The 26646-nt window shown below is 37.5% G+C and overlaps 1 protein-coding gene across 4 annotated transcripts in view; it reads right to left on the minus strand.

Moving 5' to 3' along the window:
• Positions 1–26646, minus strand: part of OSBPL9 (oxysterol binding protein like 9) — a 164057-nt gene that overhangs the window by 62910 nt on the left and 74501 nt on the right. For all 4 annotated transcript variants that reach the window (XM_019957502.2, XM_019957501.2, XM_019957500.2 and 1 more), the window contains exon 4: positions 11454–11530. In XM_019957502.2, the coding sequence (XP_019813061.2) occupies positions 11454–11530 (77 nt within the window). The remainder of the gene's footprint in view (positions 1–11453; positions 11531–26646) is intronic.

The raw sequence follows: 26646 nt of genomic DNA on the forward strand, positions 1-26646 counted from the left end.
TTATATATAATGATGTTTTACTTACAGATTCAATAGCATTTCTGGTGAGATTTCTACCAGCCCTCACTATTCCCCTCAGCCATATTCTTATAGATATCATGTCCTATCTCTCTACAGGCTTGAGATCAAAGCCAATATATAGTGAACAAATAGGAAAGGGCAAAATTAAAAGATTACAAGTCAGTAGCAATGAAATTCCAATTTGATAACCACCTAAGATACAGTCTACAGTGGCCTACAGAAACTTACACAGACAAGGACAAGTATAGCCAATTTCATGACTCAAATTATAATCACAGAAACCATTCAGTATAAAATTTTTTAAAATATCAACTCATTTATAGCATAGAAGCCAAAAACTTAAAGATCTATGAAAAATTAAAAGTGTTAAGTCGCTCAGTCATGTCCAACTCTTTGTCACGCCACGAACTGTAGCCCACCAGGTTCCTCTGTCCACTAAATTCTCCAAGCAAGAATAATGAAGTGGGTAGCCATTCCCTTTTCCAGGAGATCTTCCTGACCCAGGGATCAAACCCAGGTCTCCTGCATTGCAGGGATTCTTTACCAATGAGCCACCAGAAAACCTATACAGGTCTATACTATTCAAACATCTACATTAGTGTATTCAAATTGGGGTCTAAACAAGTCTCTATATCTCAATCTTCTGTGTTTTAGTTTCTGATAACCTATAAAAATTAGTATAACCACACACTGAATCAGCAGTAACAACATCAAATTCAAGTGCTAACAAGTTACTTCATTGCCCAAGTTGTTTATCAAGTTGGTACCAAAAACTATCATTTGCCATAGAAGAGCCTTGACCATGAAAATGATATAAGTGTGAAGTCAAAGTCAAAGACCTCATGACACATGCTGTGCAAATGAAGGTTTTCCAGTAGTCAGAACACAGAAATGTGGAGAGATTACAGTTACCACATTCCACACAATAGTGTATGCATGTCAAATTGAAAAAGAATCTATTCCTTACAGTATCATATTCATGTTCAAAGTAGTGAACCACTTTAAGCAAGGCAGTACCATTCAGCACATTAACATTAATTTAGATTTTATTGCTTTCTGTTTTATTTGTATTTAACTTGCAATTTTCATTTAAATGTATGGTTACTTCTGTAAGATTTTAAACTTAAGAAGTTGATATAGATTTACATTTGCCCACATTAAATAACACTATGATATTTTATTTTAAACACTGGGGTTCAAGAGTTTTTTCTTGCAAAAGTTTTGTTTTTTTTTTTAAATGGGTCCATTTACTCAAGTAAAACTTTTATAACTGTATGATATCCAGACCTGTTGCTATAATTCATAATACATTACATAAATTAGGATAGATACTGCAAAACATACAAGATAAAACATCCTAAATCTTATTACATGATCAATCATTTGCTTAGGAATCTCTCAGCATTTAGTCAGTACTAAAGCTTACAAGGGTAAATAAAGAATTGAAATGCTTGATTTCATTAATTAGTGTCATCAGATATCTACTAAATGCCTCTTACAGGCTAAAAAGAGGGAATTAAGAAGCTTAGCAGCCCCTCTGGCCTCTCTCAAGGAGTGAAGTTGGCTGCAAATTCATGAAAAGATACCACAACCTAAATACAAGTTTAGAGTAACTACTGGAAATTCAACATAGGTGTCGAAAGGAGAGAGGCTTCAGTTGTCTTCTTCCATCCTCAGACTATCCTAATTGTAATTCACAGTTACCCACCAAACAACAGGAACAATACTAAAAGAAAAGAATAAAGGAAAGATAGAAGGAAAGGGAGAAGCTTCATTAATCAGAATGGAAGGAAAAACAGAATAAATATTTATGAATACCTTCCATCTCAAAAGAGAAGGCAATGGCAACACACTCTTGCTTGGCAAATCCCATGGACGGAGGAGCCTGGTGGGCTGCAGTCCATGGGGTCGCTAGGAGTTGGACACGACTGAGCGACTTCACTTTTACTTTTCACTTTCACGCATTGGAGAAGGCAATGGCAACCCACTCCACCATCTCAAAAGTAATAATATGTTGGAGATATGATAATACCTTAGCACAACTACTTTATTAAGGTTTTATATATACCTTTAAGGAGAAGGGAAAAGATACTCACTCCAGTATTCTGGCCTGGAGAATTCCACAGATTGTACAGTCCATGGGCCCAAAGAGTCTGACACAATTGAGAGACTTTCACTTTCTAAAGATCAGGTAGTTTAAAAGAGGTTTAAAAGACTGATTACACAGAATGGAACCAGGAATGATATCTACGTAGAGCATCAAGTACATGCAGGGACAGGCGGTAGAAATTTAGGGTGGGATATAATCGAACAGATAGTGAAATCTCTTAAAAAGAATTTTCATTTCATTCTACAGGCAAATGCAAACCACTAAAGGTTTCTCACAGTTACGGAGGCCTTAAGATCATTAATTACAGATGTTCAGTTCATAGGACGAAGAAAGGAATAGGTTCAGGAATATTAGGAGGGCACTAGAAACAGAGTTAGTCAGATATAAGAAAAATGATAGTCAACGTGAGCACAGGAGTGTAAGTAATTCTATTAAAAAGAGAGGAGAGGAAAAAAAGAAGAAAAGAAGTCCCCAGGCTTGGCAAGTTAGAAGTTATTACCTGAAAAAACCTCAACTTTCAAACCTCAATGGATCAGACTATAATATTAAGAAACATAAAAAATGGATAAAGAGATGGATTTGAGGAGAAAAGAGCTGATAAGACACTTTTAGCCTTGTTGAGGTTGAATTTCAGAAGATATCTACTAGGCAAAATCCACGAGGAAAGAATTGAGGACTTAAGGGAGAAGCTAAATAGCAAAAGAGATATAAAGATGGGGGAAGGGAAGAAAGTCATCTACACAAAAGTTTCAACTGAATTCATGGAAATAGTGGGGACTGCTGAAGGGTAAATAAGGTCATAGTCTAAAGGAAATATCATGTAGTCAAGATTATGGGGGTATTATTAACTTGAAAGAGAATATTTTTTTGCTTTGAAATATGCAAAGCATAGAAAGAAAAAATTAGGTGCAGTCACTTATAACTATTGAAGAAGTAGTGAGATCTTTTCTATAACAAGGGAGTGGACTATATTAGATACTAAATAGTAATTTTAAAAAGACCCACTGTGGGAATTTAACTGGCAATCAAAAAGAAATCAATTAAGAAGACAAATATTTACAGAAATTTGATTAAAGTTAGACAAAATTTAAAGTGACAGATAAAGCCATCTTGATTTTGTGACCTCCAAATAGAAGCAGAGAAATATAACAGCTGGGGGCACTGGGGAATAGAAATTAGAATGGCATCACTTCAGTTTAGTCGCTCAATCGTCTTCGACTCTTTGCGACCCCATGTACTACAGTATGACTGGGCTCCCTGCTCATCACCAACTCCTGGAGTTTACTCAAACTCATGTCCATCCAATTGGTGATGCCATCCAACCATCTCATCCTCTGTCGTCCCCTTCTCCTCCTGCCCTCCATCTTTCCCAGCATCAGGGTCTATTGAAATAGGTCAGTTCTTCGCATCAGGTGGCCAAAGTACTGGAGTTTCAGCTTCTGCATCAGTCCTTCCAATGAATATTCAGGACTGATTTCCCTTAGGATGGACTGGTTAGATCTCCTTGCAGTCCAAGGGATTCTCCAAGAGTATTCTCCAACACCACAGTTCAAAAGCATCAATTCTTCGGTGCTCGGTTTTCTTTATAGTCCAACTCTCAAATCCATACATGACTACTGGAAAAACCATAGCTTTGACTATTGTTGGCAAAGTAATGTCTCTGCTTTTTAATATGCTATCTAGGTTGGTCGTAACTATTCTTCCAAGGAGCAAGCGTCTTTTAAAATCTCACTGCTGCAGTCACCATCTGCAGTAAGTTTGGAGGCCCCCAAAATAAAATGTCACTGTTTCCATTGTTTCCCCCTCTATTTGCCATGAAGTGATGGGACCGGATGCCATGATCTTAGTTTTCTCAATGTTGTGCTTTAAGCCTACTTTTTCACTCTCCTCTTTCACTTCATCAAGAGGCTCTTTGAAGGCACTTTCATCAAGAGCCTTCATGAAGAAGGCTCTTCTCTTCTTCACTTTTCTGCCATAAGGGTGGTGTCATCTGCATATCTGAGGTTACTGATATTACTCCCAGCAATCTTGATTCCACCTTATGTTTCATTCAGCCCAGCATTTCTCATGATGTACTCTGCATATAAGTTAAATAAGCAGGGTGACAATATACAGCCTTGACGTACTCCTTTTCCTATTTGGAACCAGTCTATTGTTCCATGTCCTGTTGCTTCCTGACCTGCATACAGATTTCTCAGGAGGGAGGTCAAGTGGTCTGGTATTCCCATCTCTTTCAGAATTTTCCACAGTTTGTTGTGATCCACACAGTCAAAGGCTTGGGCATAGTCAAGAAAGCAGAAATAGATGTTTTTCTGGAACTCTCGCTTTTTCGATGATCCAACGGATGTTGGCAATTTGATCTCTGGTTCCTCTGCCTTTTCTAAATACAGCTGGAACATCTGGAGGTTCACGGTTCACTTATTGCTGAAGCCTGGCTTGGAGAATTTTGAGCATTAGTTTGCTAGCATGTAAGATGAGTGCAATTGTGCAGTAGTTTGAGCATTCTTTGGCATTGCCTTTCTTTGGGATTGGAAAGAAAACTGACCTTTTCCAGTCATATGGGCACTGCCAAGTCTTCCAAATTTGCTGGCATATTGAGTGCAGCACTTTCACAACATCATCTTTTAGGATTTGAAATAGCTCAGTTGGAATTCCATCACCTCCACGAGCTTTGTCTGTGGTGATGTTTCCTAAGGCCCACTTGACTTCACATTCCAGGATGTTTGGCTCTAGGTGAGTGATCACACCATCATGATTATCTGGGTCATGAAGATCTTTTTTTGTCCACTTCTTCCATGTATTCCTGCCACCTCTTCTTAATCTCTTCTGCTTCTGTTAGGTCCATATCATTTCTGTTCTTTATTGTGCCCCTCTGCATGAAATGTTCCCTTGATATCTCTAATTTTCTTGAAGAGATCTCTAGTGTTTCCCATTCTATTGTTTTCCTCTATTTCTTTTCATTGATCACTGAGGAAGCCTTTCTTATCTCTCCTTGCTATTCTTTGGAACTCTGCATTCAAATGGGTATGTCTTTCCTTTTCTCCTTTGCCTTTCGCTTCTCTTTTTTTCACAGCTATTTTAACAGTGCAAAATATCCAGGGACAAGAAATTTTAAGGGTGATTCCAAAATCTATGTTGAAGAAACAGACCATCATATCTACACGGGGGAGTGAGATAAGCAAAACTAGGAAGGTGTGAAATGGCCAGGAAAAAATGGAGAAGTAGAGCTCAGACCAAAATGAGAGAAGAAAAGTCCAGAAGAAGTAAAGTGCTAGAGGAAGATGAAGTAAGAAAACTGTGGTCAAATAGAAAACACTTTTAAATTCAGTATTTTGGAGATAGTGAAGCTTTTAGTAATGACAAGGCCACAGCAGTATAATTTAATGGCTAAATTAAAGTTCACTGAAAAAGGAAGACATATAAATACTTTCTCCAACACCCATTTGGATGAGCACTTCATGAGTATCTATTCATGGATGTGTAACAATATGTTAGACATCTCAAAGAATATGATACACAGCAATGTAAAAGCAGTCTATACATCATGTGTTTATTCATTAATTCCTTCATCAATTCTTTCTTTAATTAACATTTATCAAGCACCATTTAGAATGCCAAGTACTGGGGGTAGGAATGGTAAAAGTAGCTGTAGCTTTTGTCCTATATTCTTTCCTTGTGGATTTTGACAGTTGGATGTCTCCCTGAAATTCAACCTTGGCAAGACTAAAATTGCTTATCAACTCTTTCTCCTCAAACCCATGTCTTCATCCAGTTTTTCTGTTTCTGTTAATGACAGCATTATAGTCTGAGCTGTTGAGGTTTGAAAGTTGAGTATTAGTAATCGCTTAAAATTTGTTATTATTTTTTAGTCACTAAGTTGTGTCCAACTTTTTTACAACCCCATGGACTGTGGCCCACGAAGTTCCTCTGTCCATGGGATTTCCCAGGCAAGAATACTGGAGTGGGTTGCCAGTTCCTTCTTCAGGGGATCTTCCTGACCCAGGGATCGAACCTGCATCTCTTACATTGGCTGGCGGATTCTTTACCACTAAGCCACGTGGGAAGTTTTTTTGTTTTTGTTTTTTACCAACTTCTTACTATAGCCAGGCATTATTTCAATAAATTTGCATTTAGCTCATTTAATCATCAAAACAGCACTGAAGAATAGGTTTTATTATCCTCTTTTTATACATGAGGACACTGGAACTCAGAGTGATGCAGAAACCAAGTCATTATGCCTCCAAAATCAAGTCTTTCACCATACTTCACCATCTTTGGAAAAAATCTCTTTACCTTTTTTGCCAGAATAATTAACATTTAATTACATATCTCTAAATGTCCTATTTCCTGTGTGTATTAACTTTAGAAAAAATATATAAATAAATTACATTCATGTATTTTAAAATATCAAAGCTATCAGTATTTAAGACTTCCCAAAGTTATCCCTTTCATTTTGTTATTCCAAAAGACAGGTAAGCGCTCTTCTTAGTAAAAGCTCATGTATTCCAAAATTGGATAAAAGTAGGTACCTTAAGAAGTCTGCATCATATCTGATGAGGTGGGAATTATATATACTTAAAGGATAACAAGAAGAATATTATAAGAACTCAGTAAACTGCGCAACAAGTATGACATTCAAAGAAGAGATCACTGAGTTTGGTGGCTGAGGGAGGAGGGGTTGGTTGGGAGAGGCTCCACAGAAGAGGTCAGTTCTGAACTGGACTTTGAAGAAAGAGGCAGAACACAAAGGCAGAGTGGAGGGAGATGGTATTACAGGCAGACAGAATATCACATATAGGAATGCAGAGATCAGAAATGAAAAGATGGGTTCAGAGGAAAGCAAGTAAGCAGCAGCACTTTAGTAGATTTATGTAGAGGCAGCACTCTAGTAGGTTTATAGAAATGTCTAGAAGAAAATAGATCACACAGAGACTTGAATATCAGTCTAACCAACTGTGGAGGGAATATTATCTGCCACTTACAGTCTAATCTGATTCCTAAAATACTTGTCTCCTTATTGGATCATAAATTTCCTAAAACGATGCTACTCATTTACACAACTGCCTAAATTGAAAACTCAGATGACCATTATACCTACTACTGTGGGCAGGAGTACTTTAGAAGAAATGGAGTAGCCATCATAGTCAACAAAAGAGTCTGAAATGCAGTACTTAGATGCAATCTCAAAAACGACAGAATGATCTCTGTTTGTTTCCAAGGCAAACCATTCAATATCACAGTAATTCAAGTCTATGCCCCGACCAGTAAAGCTGAAGAAGCTGAACTTGAACTGTTCTATAAAGACCTACAAGACCTTTTAGAACTAACACCCCAAAAAGATGTCCTTTTCATTACAGGGGACTGGAATGCAAAAGTAGAAAGTCAAGAAACACCTGGAGTAACAGGCAAATTTGGCCTTGGAGGACAGAATGAAGCAGGGCAAAGGCTAACAGAGTTTTGCCAAGAGAACACACTGATCATAGCAAACATCCTCTTCCACAACACAAGAGAAGACTCTACACATGGACATCACCAGATGGTCAATACCGAAATTAGATTGATTATATTCTTTGCAGTCAATGATGGAGAAGCTCTATACAGTCAGCAAAAACAAGACCAGGAGCTGACTGTGGCTCAGATCATGAACTCCTTATTGCCAAATTCAGACTTAAATTGAAGAAAGTAGGGAAAACACTAGACCATTCAGGTATGACCTAAATCGAATCCCTTATGATTATACAATGGAAGTGATAAATAGATTTAAGGGACTACATCTGATAGAGTGCCTGATGAACTATGGACAGAGGTTCGTGACACTGTACAGGAGATAGGGATCAAGACCATCCCCAAGAAAAAGAAGTGTAAAAAGGCAAAATGGCTGTCTGAGAAGGCCTTACAAATAGCTGTGAAAAGAAGAGAAAAGCAAAGAAGAAAAGCAAAGATATACCCATTTGAATGCAGAGTTCCAAAGAATAACAAGGAGAGATAAGAAAGCCTTCCTCAGCAATCAATGCAAATAAATAGAGGAAAACAACAGAATGGGAAAGTCTAGAGATCTCTTCCAGAAAATAGGAGATCCCAAAGGAACATTACATGCAAAGATGGACTCAATAAAGGACAGAAATGGTACGGACCTAACAGAAGCAGAAGATATTAAGACGAGGTGGCAAGAATACACAGAGGAACTGTACGAAAAAAGAGCTTCACAACCCAGATAATCACAATGGTGTGATCACTCACCTTGAGCCAGACATCCTGGAATGTGAAGTCAAGTGGGCCTTAGGAAGCATCACTACGAACAAAGCTAGTGGAGGTGATAGAATTCCAACTGAGGTATTTCAAATCCTAAAAGATGATGTTGTGAAAGTGCTGCACTCAATATGCCAGCAAATTTGAAAAATGCAGCAGTGGCCACAGGACTGGAAAAGGTCAGGTTTCATTCCAATCCCAAAAAAGGCAATGCCAAAGAATGCTCAAACTACCACACAATTGCACTCATCTCACACGCTAGGAAAGTAATGCTTGAAATTCTCCAAGCCAGGCTTCAGCAATACATGAACCATGAAATTCCAGGTGTTCAAGCTGGTTTTAGAAAAGGCAGAGGAACCAGAGATCAAATTGCCAACATACTCTGGATCATCGAAAAAGCAAGAGAGTTCCAGAAAAACATCTATTTCTGCTTTATTGACTATGCCCAAGCCTTTGACTGTGTGGATCACAATAAACTGTGGAAAATTCTGAAAGAGATGGGAATACGAGACCACCTGACCTGCCTCTTGAGAAACCTGTATGCAGCTCAGGAAGCAACAATTAGAATTGGACATGGAACAACAGACTGGTTCCAAGTAAGAAAAGGAGTACCTCAAGGCTGTACATTGTCACCCTGCTTATTTAACTTATATGCAGAGTACATCATGAGAAATGCTGGGCTGGAAGAAGCACAAGCTGGAATCAAGGTTGCTGGGAGAAATATCAATAACCTCAGATATGCAGGTGACACCACCCTTATGGCAGAAAGTGAAGAAGAACTAAAGAGCCACTTGATGAAAGTGAAAGAGGAGAGTGAAAAAGTTGGCTTAAAGCTCTACATTCGGAAAACTAAGATCATGGCATCTGATCCCATCACTTCATGGGAAACAGATGGGGAAGAAATGAAAACAGTGGCTGCCTTTATTCTTTGGGGCTCCAAAATCACTGCAGATGGTGACTGCAGCCATGAAATTAAAAGATGCTTACTCATTGGAAGGAAAGTTATGACCAAGCTAGACAGCATATTCAAAAGCAGAGATATTACTTTGCCAACAAAGATCCGTCTAGTCGAGGCTACGGTTTCTCCAGTAGTCATGTATGGATGTGATAGTTGGACTATAAAGAAAGCTGAGCGCTGAAGAATTGATGCTTTTGAACTGTGGTATTGCAGAAGACTCTTGAGAGTCCCTTGAAAAGCAAGGAGATCCATCCAGTCCATCCTAAAGGAAATCAGTCATGGGTGTTCATTCAAAGGTCTGATGTTGAAGCTGAAACTCCAATACTTTGGCCACCGGATGCAAAGAACTGACTCATTTGAAAGACCCTGATGCTGGGAAATATTGAGGGCGTGAGGAGAAGGGGATGACAGAGGATGAGATGGTTGGATGGCATCACCAACTCAATGGACATGAGTTTGGATGAACTCTTGGTGTTGGTGATGGACAGGGAGGCCCGGCATGCTGCAGTTCATGGGTTCACAAAGAGTCGGACACAACTGAGGACTGAACTGAACTGAACTGAACTTGAAAAGAAATTTATGAAGGAATTCATAGAATTTCTTCATAGTACACCCAAGCCAGATATGCTTATAAAGTTGCTTTTAAAAAGTACAGCTCGCTCACAGAGTAACTTTAGAGATCTCTGATTTCAACTCCATATTCATTTCCTACAGTTTCTTAATAGCCATATCCTCACATATTATTTTAAATAATCTATTTGAACAACTTTCAAAGTGATGGGGAGTTCGCTGTCTTGTAGGACCTGGGATTTCCTAAACTAACTGGTCTAAGTAAGCCAATTCCTGGTATGTGCATGCATGCTTAAGTTGCTTCTGTCATGTCTGACTCTTTGCAACCCCATGGACCGTAGCCCTCCATGCTCCTCTGTCCATGGGATTCTCCAGGCAAGAATACTGGAGTGGATTGCCGTGCCCTCCTCTAGGGGATCTTCCCAACCCAGGGATCAAACCCATGTCTCTTATATATCCTGCATTGGTAGGTGGGTTCTTTACCACCAGCACCCCCTGGGAAGCCCCCATTCCTGATATAGGACAAATTAAGTAGACAAAGGATTACAAAACATCAGTTTTCTATGATTCAGTCCTGTAAATCCAAATAATCAAAACAAAATCCTCTATATATATCACAAGATAAGCTCTTTCAATGGAGAACAAACACAGAAAACTATCTTTAGTATGGTAGATTAGACATTTATTGTTTTTGTCACCTAGCATCTTTTTCCCCCATTCTGACTCTGCCTGGGGACAGCGAGGACCACCTTCTCCCCTAACTGCTACATGTTTCTGATGTAGAGGTAAATCCTATTACCAAGAGGTGGAACATATGACTGTGAAATTATGACTGGTTAGGACTGGGAAAGTGACTGAAGCTAAGGTATCAGCACTAATACTCTTAATCCAGAAAGAACAACAGCCTCCTATGGATCTGGAGTTCCACCGACGGGAGGCTGAAATTGCTGCTTCCATTTTACTACCACAAAGGGAGAATCTATCTAAAAATAAAGTCAACCCAGAATAACTTAGACGGAGAAACAGATGGGGATCTGGGTCCTCATGACATTATTTAAATGCCTACTTCAAACCACACCCAAGTTAAATGTGTTTTTTCCTTAAACCAAGTTTGGATTTTTTTCTTTCACTTTCACCCCTAAGAGTACTACCCACAACAGTAACTGCCAAATCCTACAAAAAGAAAAGTAGGTCAACTTCTCAGCGCTTTATCTATTATCATGCATTATTATATAATTTGGCTATACCAATAACCAACTTACATATTAAATTTAAAAAAATGAGCCTGGCACATTTTAATTTTAACACAGCATTTCAGTTTCAACATTGCCTTGTAATGTTTTGTTTCTAGACAAAAATCAGTATTTTAAGCAGAAGAAAATGACTATAACTTTATATATATTATAACACTGTAAAGGCAAAAATAAACAACTCGGAAATTAAAAGTTTCCATTACATCCTATTAGCTATTTAAAAAAAAAAAAAACACAGAAAACAAACAAAAAAACCTAGTGAACTATCCAGAAGCCATGTAAAGATTCTTACTTGAAGCTGAAGAGTATGTCGAAGAATAGTTTCTTCTAAGGCATGGATCCACTTCTCTCGCTCATCAGCATCACGAGCTGGAATAAAAGTTTATAAAAAGCAAAACCTTAATACCTACAATACAGCTCCATAATTGGAAGCAAAAATTTTAAATCATGATTCTAAATAGAAAAGGTTTTTGGTTGTGCCATTTCCTTAACAGGTTTTATCTTTCTATTCTTCTCAAATATGCAACCTAATTGCAGCAATTTATAACGAAGAGAATAAATATGTTCAACAATTGCAGGCTACCTTCCCACTGGGAATAATTAGAAAAGTTAAAATAATTTAAAATAACTGTTTTGAAAGCTTCAGAAAATAGCAAGATAGTAAAGAATTAACGGGCCAAAATCTAGGAAAAGAGAAACATCCAGCCTGGTATTTAAGGGCCACTGTCCTCCTAGAGGCATTGTATATTTCAAAAGAGGAGTTATAGACTGAGCAACTTCTTAAAAGACTTGTTATTATGTATGAGCAGGGGACATATATACGGGGACTCCATGTACTTTCTGCTCAATTTTTCTGGGAACCTAAAACTACTCTAAAAACATCTGTTGGATGTTTGTCAGGCCAAAAATTAGGAGAGCAAGGCCGACCAACAGTGGTGGCTCTGGCAAACAGCTCAGGTTTTGATTGGGACCTCAAAGGGCTGCACCTTGGGATTAAGAATAAAACAGGGACTTCCCTGGCAGTCCAGTGGTTAAGACTTCACCTTCTAATGCCAAGGTGTGTGGGTTCAACCCCTGGTTAGAGAGCTAAGATCCCACATGCCTGGAGACTACATAAAACAGAAGCAATATTGTAACAAATTCGATACAGACTTTAAACATGGTCCACATCAAAAAAAAAAAGACTAAAACAGAATTAAAACCATTGCTCAGTCATGTGGATCATCCAGAAAAATCCTGATGCCTGAAAGAAATTAAAACTACCCCAAGTTGTTACTGACTCTAAACATCCAGCTAGCAAAAGCAAATGAATATATTTTCTATAGAAAGATAACATCATATCAGCTTCCAAATTATTTTTATAAACAATTTTTAAATACAATGACTAGCACATAACCAAAGATAACCAAAGGTATACAAGGAGACAAAACCACACATAAATGAGAAATCAAATGATAGAAACAGATCAATAAGAGCTCCAGATATTTGAACAAACAGTCCCACAACTGAAAAGTAACTATGTTTTAATTCATTCAATAAAAGACTGGAAACTTTGACAGAGCCTTAGAAACTATTTTATAAATTATACGGGTTCTTTAAATAATTAAATATAAATTACAAAATTAAAACAACATAATAAGCAAAATTAAGAACTCAGTGAATGAGTCTGACAGCAGATTAAATCGGCTAAAGAGACAATGAGAGAACTGGAGAAGAGACCAGAAGAAACTCATCAGAACAAAAGACGAGTCAAAAAGAGAAAATATAGAAGAAAGGGAGAGCAACACAGACAGTAAGAGGGTGTAATATGCATGTGATTGAAATACCAAAAGAAGACAAAAGAGAGAAGGGACTAGAAGCACTACCTGATGAAGAATTTTTCAAAACAAGATGAAAGACATTAAGCCACGGATTTCAGAAGCCCAGGCTTCCCTGGTGGCTCAGACAGTAAAAAAATCTGCCTGTAATGTAGGAGACCCGGGTTTGATCCCTAGATGGAGAAGATTCCCTGGAGAAGGGTATGGCAACCCACTCCAGTATTCTGGCCTGGAGAATTCCATGGACAGAAGAGCCTGGAGGGCTACAGTCCATAGGGTCACAAAGAGTCAGATATGACTGAGTGACTAACACACACAAGAATTCTAAGCAGGCTGAATCAAAGAAAATCCACAGCTAGACCCATCCCAGCCAAAATGTACTACAAACCAAAGACAGAGGAAATATTTTTAAAATAGCTGGGGGTGAGATCTAAACAGTTTTGTAACTATTAGGTGAGGTCACAGAAAAAGTGTACTTTTGGTAGATCAAAAATATTCTATATTAAAATAATGGAAAAGTCATCCCATTAAGGAAACTCCAGACCCAGAAAGTTTTACCAGAGCACTCCGTCAGACATTTATGAAGAAAGAATGCCAATCAAACACAAAATATTCCAGAGAAAAGAAAAAGAAGAACACTCCCCAACTCTTTTAAGGTCAGAATAACTTTGATATTAACCTGACAAGACTATCACAAGAGAAAAAAATTTAAGGCAACTCTAATGCAAAAAGGATATGCAAAAATTCTTTATAAAACTTAGTATGTCAAATTGAAGTTGAGTTTATTCCAGAAATACAAGGTTGGTTGAATATGGAAAAAAATCAAGCAACATCAAACAAGATAAAAATACATATGAATAAGGTTAATCACTGTAGCATTGTTTATAATTACAAAATACTATAAAACAACCTAAATGCTTAGATAGAGGAAGATGCTTGAATAAACCATGGAGTACAGTGCAAGTGTAAAAAAGAGAACAAGGAGGATCACTTTTGAGTGATTTGGAGTGATTTTTCAGATATATTATTCGATGAAAACAAAGAAGAAAGAAAGAAGGGGATATAAGAAAATATACTCACATGTACTGGTTTGTGCAAAATAAATACAAGGAGGATGAACTATAAACTAATGAGATTGGTTACCTGCAAAGCACAGTGGGAAAGTATGGAAATCAGGAAAAACAGGAATGAGTTAGTAGGGGTTCAGAGGCAGCAATACTTCTCTGAATTTATCATTTTGTATATACTTAGACTCTTTAAAGCCACAGTAATATTTCACATTCTCCCCTCAGATAAATAATTTAAATCAACCAGGATGGGGAGAGGGTACCCAAAATACAATGTAATTCTGTGTATGTGTTCAGTCATGTCCAACTCTTTGGGATCTTCATGGACAATAGCCCGCCAGGCTCCTCTGTCCATGGGATTATTCAGGCAAGAATACTGGAGTGGGTTGCAATTTTCCTCTCCAGGGGATCTCCCCAACCCAGGGATTCAGCCCACGTCTCCTGCATCTCCTATATTGGCAGACAGATTCCTTACCACTGAGCTACCTGGGAAAATATAATATCAACAGTAATAACTTAACCTAACTGTATTACAAATGAATAAGACAACCACACTGAAGGGTACGAGGAATAAAAAAGAAAAAATTAAGCCCAACTAACTTTGAAAACAGTATTCTAACTAGACAATGCAAGGCTAAACCGAAACAGAACCACACACAAATACTGTACAAAAATTGCACAAGTACTATAAATCTGGTTTTCACAGGAGTACAGTTGAGCAATTCTGTAACTACAAACAAGTGAATATATTGTAGATAATGCCAACCCTGGTTTCTCAGTGTCTGAGGGAAAAAAATTACAAATGAGGAAAGTGAGAAGGATAGAATGAGCGATATGGTATTAAGAATAGAAAAGGAGGTATCACTATGAACTCAGGGTTCTAGATAGGGAGACAGAAAGACAGGAAGTGCATGAAAAAGAATGGGGGCATGTCAAAAGGAAAAAGGAGCCAAACTGAAGAAGTTCCAAAAACCAAAGCCTAAAGAATGTGAGTAGTATAATAACTGATAGTATTGAATTATAATCCAAAGAATAAAATAAATATCTAAGAGTACACTATTGATATAAATTACTTGAATAAATAGATGGGGAAGAAGGCACAGTTCTTTCTTCAGAAGAATTACAATTCATAAGTATAGCATGAATGAAAGAAATGTTTAAATCACCTGTAGACAAATACAACATTAATAATTACTGAAGGTAGGACTGGCCAATGGCATACTAATAGCTAAAAACAGTGGGCAAAAGTTTGAGGAGAAAGAAGGTATTAGCAGAGTCTCAAAGTATCTCTCCCAATATATTTATTAACTATGAAGGGAAAATCAGTAATTTTATAATGGACAAGTCTGGCAGACACCACCTTAATCCAGTGATCAAGATTAATATCACCAGTAACAAATTTCTTGATGTTATATACCACTCTCTCGATATGACCCACTGACAAGGAAACAGCATCACTTCTGTAGTATTCTTACCAAAAACACATAATCTCACTCTAATCATGAGAAAACATCAGATAAACCCAAACTGAGAGGCATTCTACAAAATAACTAAAACTCACCAAAAATGTCAAAGTCACGAAAGACAAGAGGAGTAAGGAACTGTCATAACTAAAGGCAATATGGGATCTGAGATTGTACCCTGGAACAGAAAGGGGCATTAAAAGGGGAAAATCACATGTGCTCTGTGCTTTAGTTAAAAGTATTGTACCAAATGGGTAGAAGATTCAGCTCAGGACATCAGAGTCTGAAAAGGACAAGGAGGGCATACATCAAACCAAGAAACAACCTGGCATTGGGTAACAAAGCCAGCAGGATGAAAAGGAAAATTACACAATGGAAAAGTCCAGCATGGGGAGTCAGAGCCCAAGATGGAGTCTATGCTGGGCAGGGGGATTGGGTCAGGCTGGTACAAGTGGAATGAGGGGACATCCACACAAGGAAGTGGGTGATGATGGGAAACTAACTGCATACAGAGGGATTGATCAAATGAGTAAATATAACAAGGATAAAGGGTTTCTGGTTGTTGGATAGTTACAAAAACGGTAAGGGAGAAAACCAGAATGATTTCTGCAATGTTAGGCTGGAAATACAGGTATCAGTATGAACTAATAGTTTTTAATATTTATGTAAATAAATACATATGGAAATATGTACATGAATACACATGTATGTACACATGTATATAACATTCATATGTTTCTTAGCTCTGAGAGGGCCTGGGCACCATGAGAGCCATCAGCAATAAGTACACCTAGCATCAGGTACTGATTTCTAAATATCTTTCTCCATTACAAGGAACTAGGGCTCCTTGGAAAAATGGTTGATTCCAGGACTGGGACAGGGAAGATAGAAAACTCGCCTGGAACATCTTTTTTGTGCCTGAAAGTTAAAGAAGAAAATACTCAGAGAATGATAGGAACATGTCAACAGAACACAGAGGTCAGCTTAAAAAAAAATCCTACTGGCCAAATTAAGGACACTTTGAGCATTAAAATAATGATAGCAAAGAATTATAATCCATTGAGTAAAACAGGAAACCATGAGTTAGCACTGATACATATATATTGAAGGTTTGCTCAGAAATGGGATTTTGCATAGCTTCAAAATACCCCCACAAAATATCAAGAAAGGAAAAAGATAAAATACCACCTCAATCATGTGATCAAAGTAAATGTCATTAGTTATGGAACAAACTGAAATCCTGTGAAAAGAACAAAGAATCACTTCTGTGATCTTCAGGCCAGATATGTAATCTGCACCATGAAGAAACATTAGGAGAAAACAGAGGGACAGTCTACAAAATAATTAGCCTCTAATCTTTTAAAGTGTCAAAGTCATAAAACTCAAGGAAAGACTGAGTAGCTGTTCCAGACTAAAGGAGACTATTAAATGTGACAACTAAATGCAAACTGTGATTCTGAACCAGATCCTCCTGCTATAAAGGACATTATTGGAACAACTGGCAAAACCTGAATAGACTCGAAGGAGTAGATGGTTTTAATGCATCAATGTTAATTTCCTGATTTTAATGGTTGCATAGTGTGTTTACAAGAAAATTTCCTTGTTTGCAGGAAATAAATATATAATAAAAAAACATTCAGGGGCGATGGGACTTCCAGTTAACAACAACCTTCAAACAGTTTTGGGAGGGCAAAGTTCTTTGTACTGTATTTGCAACCTTATTGTAAATGCAAGATTATTTGAAATTCTTAAATTATACTTTAAAAACATTATTATGATAAAGAAGACATAAATAAATGGAAAAACCATTTTATGAATTAGAATATTCAAATGGATCTACAGATTAAATGCAATGCAAATTAAAATTCCAAAGGCACTTTGGGAAATCAGTCAAACTGATTCTAAAATATAAATCAGGGAACTCCCTGGTGGGCCAGTGCTTAGGATTCAGTGCTTCCACTGCAGGGGAATCGGTTCAGTCCCTGGATGGGGAACCAAAGATCCTGCAAGCTGCCTGACTTGGCCAAAAAAAAAAAAGAAAAATGGTACAAAAGTTAAAGAATAGCAAAGTCCTTGAAAAGACAGAAGCATTTTAGAGGGTTTAGTCTATTACATATAAAGTCTTATAAAGCTATAATAATTAAGAAAAGGTGATACTGGAACAAGGATAAATAATAAACCAATGAAGCAGAACATAGACCAGAAACAGACCCACCCATAAATACAGACACTTGGTTAGTGCTAAGTATGGCTCTGAAGAGCAGTAAGGAACAATCTTTCAATAAATGGTGCTAGGATAATATGGGTGAAAAAAAAAAATGAAACCTGAACCTACCTTATACTATACACAAAAGTAAAATCCAGGTGATTTCTTAATTCTTAAATGTGAAAGAAAAACAACACATCTTCCAGAAGGTAAAACAGGAGAATATCACCTTAACTTTGGGACAGAAAAAAGCTTCTTAGGGTACAAAACTTAAGCAAGATATAAAGACAACAACTGATAAATCTAACTACATCAATTTGAGAGTAGCACTGAAATATATACATTACCACAAGTGAAAGAGATACCTAGTGGAAAGTTGCTGTATAACACAGGAAGCTCAACTGGTGCTCTGTGACAACCTAGGGGGGTGGTTTGGGATGGGCAGTGGGAGGGAGATTCAAGAGGGAGGGGACATATGTATAATTATGGCTGATTCACATCATTGTATGGTAGAAACCAACACAACATTGTAAAGCAATTATCCTCCAATTAAAAAAAAATCAAAGTACAAACTTAACAATTTGAGTTCATCAAAATACACCACTTAAAGAATATCATGGTAAGCCACTGTGACATATGAAGTCAAAGAACAAGGACTTCAGAGCCAGAACATCCCGTTCAACTCTGAACTTTGCTGTCTATTAACCATATGACTTTCAACAAGTTACTTAACCTTTCTAAGCCTCAGTGTTCTTATCTATAGAAGGAGGACAATAATGGTATCTATAAGATTATTACAAAGGTAAAATGAGTTAGTCCAAATATAACACTTGGACAGGTAAATGGTATAATTATTATTATCATTACTGTTGAGCATTTATTATGACTTATCCCTGACCCCAAGGAACTCAAAAATTTAGTAAGAAGACAGATTTGTACTTAGTTGCATAAATACATGGCTTATGTCACCACCATGCCTGACAAATCCCAAGGATAGAGGAGCCTGGTGGGCTGCAGTCCTTGGGGTCACAAGAGTTGCAAAGGACTTACTGATTAAACAACAACAACATCACCACTAAAGGGTGTAAATGAAAAATCAGGGAAGACCTCCTTAAGGAGTTTAGATCTCAAAGAATAAGAATCAGTTTGTGAAGCTGAGAAAGATAAGGATATCCTGAAAGTGGAAAGACATTAACGAAAGACACTGAAGCATGAAAAGAGTACAAATTAGAAAACTGGTTTAAATGTGTGTAGAACAGTGGGCTGATGGGCGAGAAGGAAATGGCAAAAGTTTAGGATCCTATCCCAAGGAGTGTGGATGGACTTTATGACAATGGGAAGCCCCTGAAGAGTTTCAAGCCTAAGAGTGACATGGCCTAATTTGCATGTTTAAAATATCAATCTGGGGCAAAAATAGAGGTGGTATGCCAGTCAGGAAGTGGTTGTGAGGGTGAGGCCTGAACTGAGAAATGTCTGGGACATGACATGAAGTGCCATTCTCACAGCCATCAGGGCACTAAACAGCAAGCACCTTTAAACCTGCCACACCCTCACAATCACCTGATTCTTCCTTGATACAGTCCCTCTCTCCAGCCTTTCTTTCCATCTCTACTGACAACATGCTTGTTCAAGCACTCATATAGTCTCATGCCTGTAAACAAAACATCATCACAAAAGATGTACATGTGCTAACCTCTGCTAGGGTCAGCGCAGCCTGCACACCTCATGCATATTTGAGCTTACATTTCAAGGCTGTTTCCATCAAAAACCTCAACATTCTCTAATACCATACTAGATTTACCTAACCTTCCTGAGTAACAGAAAAGGCCCTCCACATCTTTTATTTCATGCCTCTTTTATATGACCTAAACCATCTTCTCATAGGCCCCTAAACACTCTAAATGAACTATTTTCCTGTTGATGGCATACTTTCTCCCTCCTTGAATCTTAATGCTGACTCTACCCTCCTTCCCATCTCTAAGCCCCATGTGCCTCAGAACAAGTTCTACTTCTCCTTTTGACATGCCCCCATTCTTTTTCATTCTCTCTCTCTCTCTGAAACCACGCGTTCATATTGATACCTCCAATTCTAGTCTAACACCACATGGCTTACAGGTTTACTGGCACAAAGACAGACCAATGAAACAGAGGAGAGGCCAAAATGATTTTTGTATGTATGTATGCCAAAATGATTTTTGACAAGGGTGCCAAGACTATACAATGGGGAAAAGACAGTCTTTTCAATAAATGCTACTGGGGAAAGTGGATATCCACAATTCAAAAGAATGAAGGCGGACTCTTAACATCCAAAATCTGGCTGAAAATGTATTTATTTTTATTTATTTATGGTCATGCTATGCATCTTGCAGGATATTAGTTCCCTGACCAGAGACTGAACCTGGGCCCATAGCAGTAAAAGCATGGAGTCCTAACTGCTGAACTGCCAGGGAACTCCCCAAAAATGTTTTAAAGACTTATATGTGAGACCTAAAACTATTAAACTCCTAGAAGAAAACACATGGGGAAATCTTTAGAACATTGGAATTGGCAAGGATTTGTTCAATATGATATCAAAAGCATAGGCAATGAAATTTAAAAATAGACAAACAGAACTATAAAAGAACCCCTTTATCCACAGTTTTGCTTTCCAGAGTTTCAGTTACCCCTCCAGTTAACCAGATGCTAAAATATTAAATGGAAATAAACAATTTATAAGTTTTAAACTGTGTATCATTCTGAGGAACATGATGAAATCTCACATCATCCTGCTTTGTCCTGTCCGGGATCCCCAACCATTAACATAATGTGCTCCTTACAGCCAACAATCAATATTGTCATGGCTCCATGATCCACACTAAGCAGATGATCCTCCTTCCAGTGCATCATTATGTCAATGGTGGCCTAATAATACTTCCCAAGGCCTATATCATTCACCTCACTTCATCTCATCACTAGTCATTTTATCATCTCACATCATACAATAAGATACTTTGAAAGAAGTCACATTCACATAACTTTTACTATCGTATACTACAATCGTTTTATGTTACTGTTAGTTATTGTTAATCCCTTACTATGGCTAATGCATAAATTATACCTAATGATAGGTATGTATGTATAGAAAAAAACATTAGGTATATATAGAGTTCAGTACTATGTGCAGTTTCAGGCATCCACTGGGTGCCTTGGATAAAGGGGGGACTAATGTACAACAAACTTAAAAATTTCTGTGCATCGAAGGAAACAATCAACAGAGAAATAGAGAAATATTTTCCCCTATGGGGAAAATAACTGTAAATCATGTATATGATAAGGAGTTAATATCCAAAATACATGAAGGACTTCTACAACTCAACAACAACAACAACAAAATTTTTAAATGGGCAAAGAACAGCACTCAAACAAGAAAAAGAAATAAAAAGTACCCAGTTTGGAAGAGGCAAAACTGTCTTTATATGCAAATGACATGATACCATACACAGAAAATTCTATAAAGACTCCACACAAAAACTATTAGAACTGATAAACGAATTCAACAAGGTAGCAGGATATCATATTAACTTGCAGAAATCTGTTGCATTTATTTACACCATCAATGAAGTATCAGAAAGGCAAAGTTTTTAAAAAATCCCTTTTAAAATCCCATCAAAAAGATAAAATGGTTAGGTACAAAACATGACCAAGGAAGTAAAAGATTTAGATGCTGAGAACTATAAAATATTGATAAAGGAAACTGAAAATGATTCAAATAAATGGAAAAATATCCCATGCTCTTGGATTGTAAGAATTAATATTGTTAATTTGGCCATACTACTCAAAGCATTCTACAGATTTAATGTGATGGCTACCAAACTACTCATGACATTTTTCACAGAACTAGAACAAACAATCTACAAATAATCTTAAGATTCATATGGAGCCGTAAAAGACCCCAAGTTGCCAAATCAATCCTGAGCAAAAAGAACAAAGCTGGAGACACAACCCTACCAGACTTCAGACAACATTACAAAGTTACAGTAATCAAAACAGCATGGTTGGGGGGATAAAAACAGATAAATGGATCAACAGAATGGAACAGAGAACCAAGAAATAAACCCACACACCTACAGTCAATTAATCTTCAAAAAATGAGGTAAGAATATACCATGGAAAAAAACTGTCTCTTCAGCATGTGGGGTCGGGATAACTAGACAACCACATGTAAATCAATGAAGTTAGAATACACCCTCACACCATCCACAAAAATAAACTCTAAATGGCTAAAGTAAAAGTGAAAGTCACTCAGCCATGTCCAACTCTTTGCCACCAGGCCAGAATACTGGAGTGGGTAACCTTTCCCTTTTCCAGGGGAATCTTCTCAACCCAGGAACTGGGGTCTCCTGCATCGCAGGTGGATTCTTTACCAAATGAGCAATGAGGGAAGCTAAATGGCTAAAGACTTAAATATAAGAAAAGACACCATAAAACTCCTAGAAGAGAACATAAGCAAAACATTCTCTGACATAAATTGTATCAATTTAAAAAAAAAATCTGACTCCCAAGGCAATAGGAATAAAAGCAAAAATAAATAAATGGGACCTAATCAAACAAAAGCTTTTGCAGAGCAAACGAAAAGACAACCTACAGAATGGGAGAAAATACTTGTGAATGATGCAACTCACAAGGGCTTAATTTTCAAAATATACAGACAGCTCATAACTAGACCACATAACGTTTTTGTGAGGTTTAAATGAGATAATAAATCCATACAATATTTACCACAGTATCTAACATAAACTTAAACATCAATATGGTAAATTCACAGATAAAGAGAACAGATTTGTGGTTGCCAAGGGTGAGGCAGAGTGGAGGAGGAAAGGATCGGGAATCTGGGATTAGCAGATGCAAACCATTATACACAGGATGGATAAACAATAAAATCCTATGGTAGAGCACAGGGAACTACATTCAACATCCTGTGATAAATCATAACAAAGCAGAATATATATAACTGAATCCCTTGGCTATATAGCAGAAATTAACACAACACTGCACATCAACTATACTTCAATAAAGTTTAAAAATATATGCTATTCTTATCACACACAGCCTTAAGAGAAAACAAGTTCTACTAATAATCTAATAGATGATTAGTTACAGAAAATGAGTTAGGAGGAGATTATTGGTAACTTCTAATTCCCAGTGCCTGGCTTATATAGAAACAATATATGGTACACAGAAAGAGAAACAGTATTCATCCAGTAAGTAAAATACTTCTATTTACAGGATTTTTAATTACATATCTATTCACATTTCCTCCATTATACACATTTAAAATACATTTTTAGACAAGTTTCCAAAACTCTGATACCTTACCATTCCTGATCCACTATTTAGGAATCTGTCCTCCTTGTCATATTTTCTTATCTATGAATAAACTACTGCTTGTTTGCAGAAGGAAGTGGTTATTTCCCTGTTCTGTAACTGAAGTAAAAAGAAGAAATAGCCTCTATAATCAGGAAGCTCTCTTTTTCTCTGAAAGTTGTTGTGAAATGAAAACATTACAAAAAAATCATATTTACAAGATCAAATGCTGAGACACTCCTCAAATATCTACTGAGCCCCATTATGCATCAGGTACTATCTTGGCGTTACAGGCAAAGATAGTGTTAGTCACTCAGTCGTGTCTGACTCTTTACAATCCCATGAACTGTAGCCCACCAGGTACCTCTGTCCATGGAATTTTCCAGGCAAGAATACTGGAGTAGGTTGCCATTCCCTTTTCCAGGGGGATCTTCCCAACACAGGAATCAAACCCAGGTCTCTGGCATTGCAGGCAGATTCTGTACTGTCTAAGTCACTAGGTCTCCCACATGGCAAGTGGATTCTTTGCTGTCTGAGCCATGAGGGAAGCCCATGAGTACTGGAGTGGGTAGCCTATTCCTTCTCCAGGGGATTGTCCTGACCCAGGAATTGAACTGGAGTCTCCTGTGTTGCAGGCGGATTCTTTACCAGCTGTGCTACCAGGGAAGCACAGGCAAAGATAAAACAATCCATAATCTCAAGCAACTTAGTCTCTTGGAAAGTGTAACCATTTGGTTGAATAGTGTATTGTTTTAAGTATCTCCACCCATTCTAATACATGCTTATTAGCATCCTAGTCATTCTTGTGAGCTACATTAAAATGTCACTTTCTCCCTATATGTTGCTCATGATAAAGGGATCTGCTCTTTCCTTCTTTAAATTTATTCAAATGTTCCCACACTCAGGTAGTATATGAATATATGTTGCACTAGTCACTGTCTTAGGCATTAGGGGTACAATTTTGAGTTTACAGATCTAGTCCAGCAATAATCAGATCCAAACCTACCTTTTCTATCCTCCCAATACACTCCTCCACAAACCAGTACATTTCAGTTACACTGTACTTACTGTACTCACAATTCTCAGCTTTTGCTCAAGTTGTTCCTTCCACTGAAATGCCAAAGACTTGCCTCTATCTGTGTAAATAATACAAGCTAACTCTATTGAGCACTTAATTTGTGTCAGCACTGTCTGACACCTTTGTCTAAATGCATATTAACTAATTAAATCCTCACAACAACTACATGAGACAGGTATTATTATTATCCTTATTTTCCAGAATAGAGAAATAGAAAAGTTTGGTATTTTGCAATGGTATACCACCAAGAAGGGCTTTCCTGGTGGCTCAGCTGGTAAAGAATCTGCCTGAAATGTAGGAGACCTGGGTTCAGTCCCTGGGTTGGGAAGATCCCCTGGAGAAGGGAACAGCTACCCACTCCAGAATTCTGGCCTGGAGAATTCCACGGACTGTATAGTCCATGGGGTCACAAAGAGAGACACAACTGAGCGACGTTCACATACCACCAAGAAAGGAGACAGCAAAAATTAAGTCTCTAGGTTTCAAGTAACCCTACCTCTGTTAAATAAGCCTCATTCCATGCCCTTCTTACTAGGCAAAGTCCTCCTCAAAAGATAACAATATAAACTTTTCTGCCTTGGAAATAGTATATGAAATAGAAAAAAACAAGAGCTCAAAACTCTAATCAGAAAACCTGTATTCAGGTCGCAGTGTCACTAATTTTGTGTGACCTCAGGAGGGAAGTACTTAATAACAGAGATATATATACACACAAATTTCAAGAAGGGGTTTTAACATCACCAACCAGTTCAAAGGTCTACAGTAAAAAGTGGATAATAAGATATATGACAACGTTTAGGGTACAGGTATCCTTAGGGCAAACCTCTTTTCATGACAACATTAACATGCTATCTGTGTTTTTCACTATGTTGACATTTGCAACAATGGTGCAAGAGCAATGGTGGTGAAACTCAATACATCAGCACCAATAGAGCCCATGGCATCGAACTAAACTTGTTGTCATTATATTCTTCACCACCATGAACAAGAAAAAAAAACAAAAACCCCTGTTTTAGTCAAGAATGCCCTTGAAGAAATAGTAAATATGATGACATCTTGATCCTTCAATGTATGTTTCTGAAATAATCTGTGTGGGAAATACACTGCTGCTACATCAAAGTATAATGACTATCTCAAGCCAAAGCACTTGTGCAATTGTCTGAGTTGTGAATCAAGTGGCTTTTTTCTCAAGTGTTTGTGTGCTCAATAGTGTCTGCCTCTTTGCTACCCCTTGGACTGTAGCCCACCAGGCTTCTCTGTCCATGGGATTTCCCAGGCAAGAATACTAGATGGAGTGGGTTGCCATTTCCTTCTCCAGGGGATCTTCCAGACCCAGCGGTCAAACCTGCATCTCCTGTGTCTCCTGCATTCCAAATGATTCTTTACCTGCTGAGCCACTGGGGAAGCCTCTTCTTTTCTCATGGAAAATCATTTTTACTTGAAAGAACAATACTGACAAACCATATTATTCACACTGGGGTATTTTGCAGACATTTCCTTGAAAATAACCTGTCATTTGACAGTATTTGCTGCCAATTATAAAACTGAGGTTTCAAAGCAAACATTAGCATTTTAGAAAAGCTATATTCACCAGGCACCATGACTCTGACAGAGTCTCAATACTTAAAGCCTTTCTGGATGAGTTTGGGACAATATCAACAAATATAATTTTTTATGTGGTATGCTGAAATGTATCAGTATGGAAGATCTGCATATGACCAATGCATGATGTTGCAAAATGATACATAAAGATCCATTCAAAATACCAGACAGACCAATGGATTTAAATGTAATATTTTCATATATAAATTTAATTGTTATAGTTAAATTCCACACTGCAACTAATCTTTAAGAAATTTATCACTTGTTGAGTTTGGGTCAATTATCAAAGAAGAATATTCACAATTATCTGAAAAGGTTATTAAAGGACTCCTTTTTCTAACTATGTATCTGTATGAGACTATATTTTCTTCATATACTTCAACCAAAACAACATATCACAAAGACTGAATGCAGAAACAGGTATAAGAACACTGCCATCTTCTATTAAGCCAGACATTTAAAAATTTTTCAAAAATGTAAAACAATGTTTCTTCTCACTAATTTTTTTTCATTTGGGAAAATGGCTATTTTCCCAATCTGATGAATATACTCTTTTTTTATAAACCCCAAGTCCTTTTTATTTTTTATTGGAGTATAGTTGCTTTACAATATTGTGTTGATTTCTGCTGTACAACGAAGTAAATCAGCTATGAAAGTGAAAGTCGCTCAGTCATGTCCAACTCTTTGCCACCCCATTGACTATACAGTCCATGGAATTCTCCAGGCCAGAAAACTGGAGTGGGTAGCCTTTCCCTTCTCCAGGGGATCTTCCCAATACAGGGATCAAACCCAGGTCTCCCACACTGCAGGCAGATCTTTACCAGTTGAGCCACAAGGGAAGCCCACTGGAGTGGATAACCTATCCCTTCTCCATGGGTCTTTCCTACCCAGGAATTGAACCGGGATCTC

Source organism: Bos indicus, chromosome 3 (genome assembly GCF_029378745.1).
Source record: "Bos indicus isolate NIAB-ARS_2022 breed Sahiwal x Tharparkar chromosome 3, NIAB-ARS_B.indTharparkar_mat_pri_1.0, whole genome shotgun sequence".
NCBI classification, from domain to species: Eukaryota; Metazoa; Chordata; class Mammalia; order Artiodactyla; family Bovidae; genus Bos; species Bos indicus.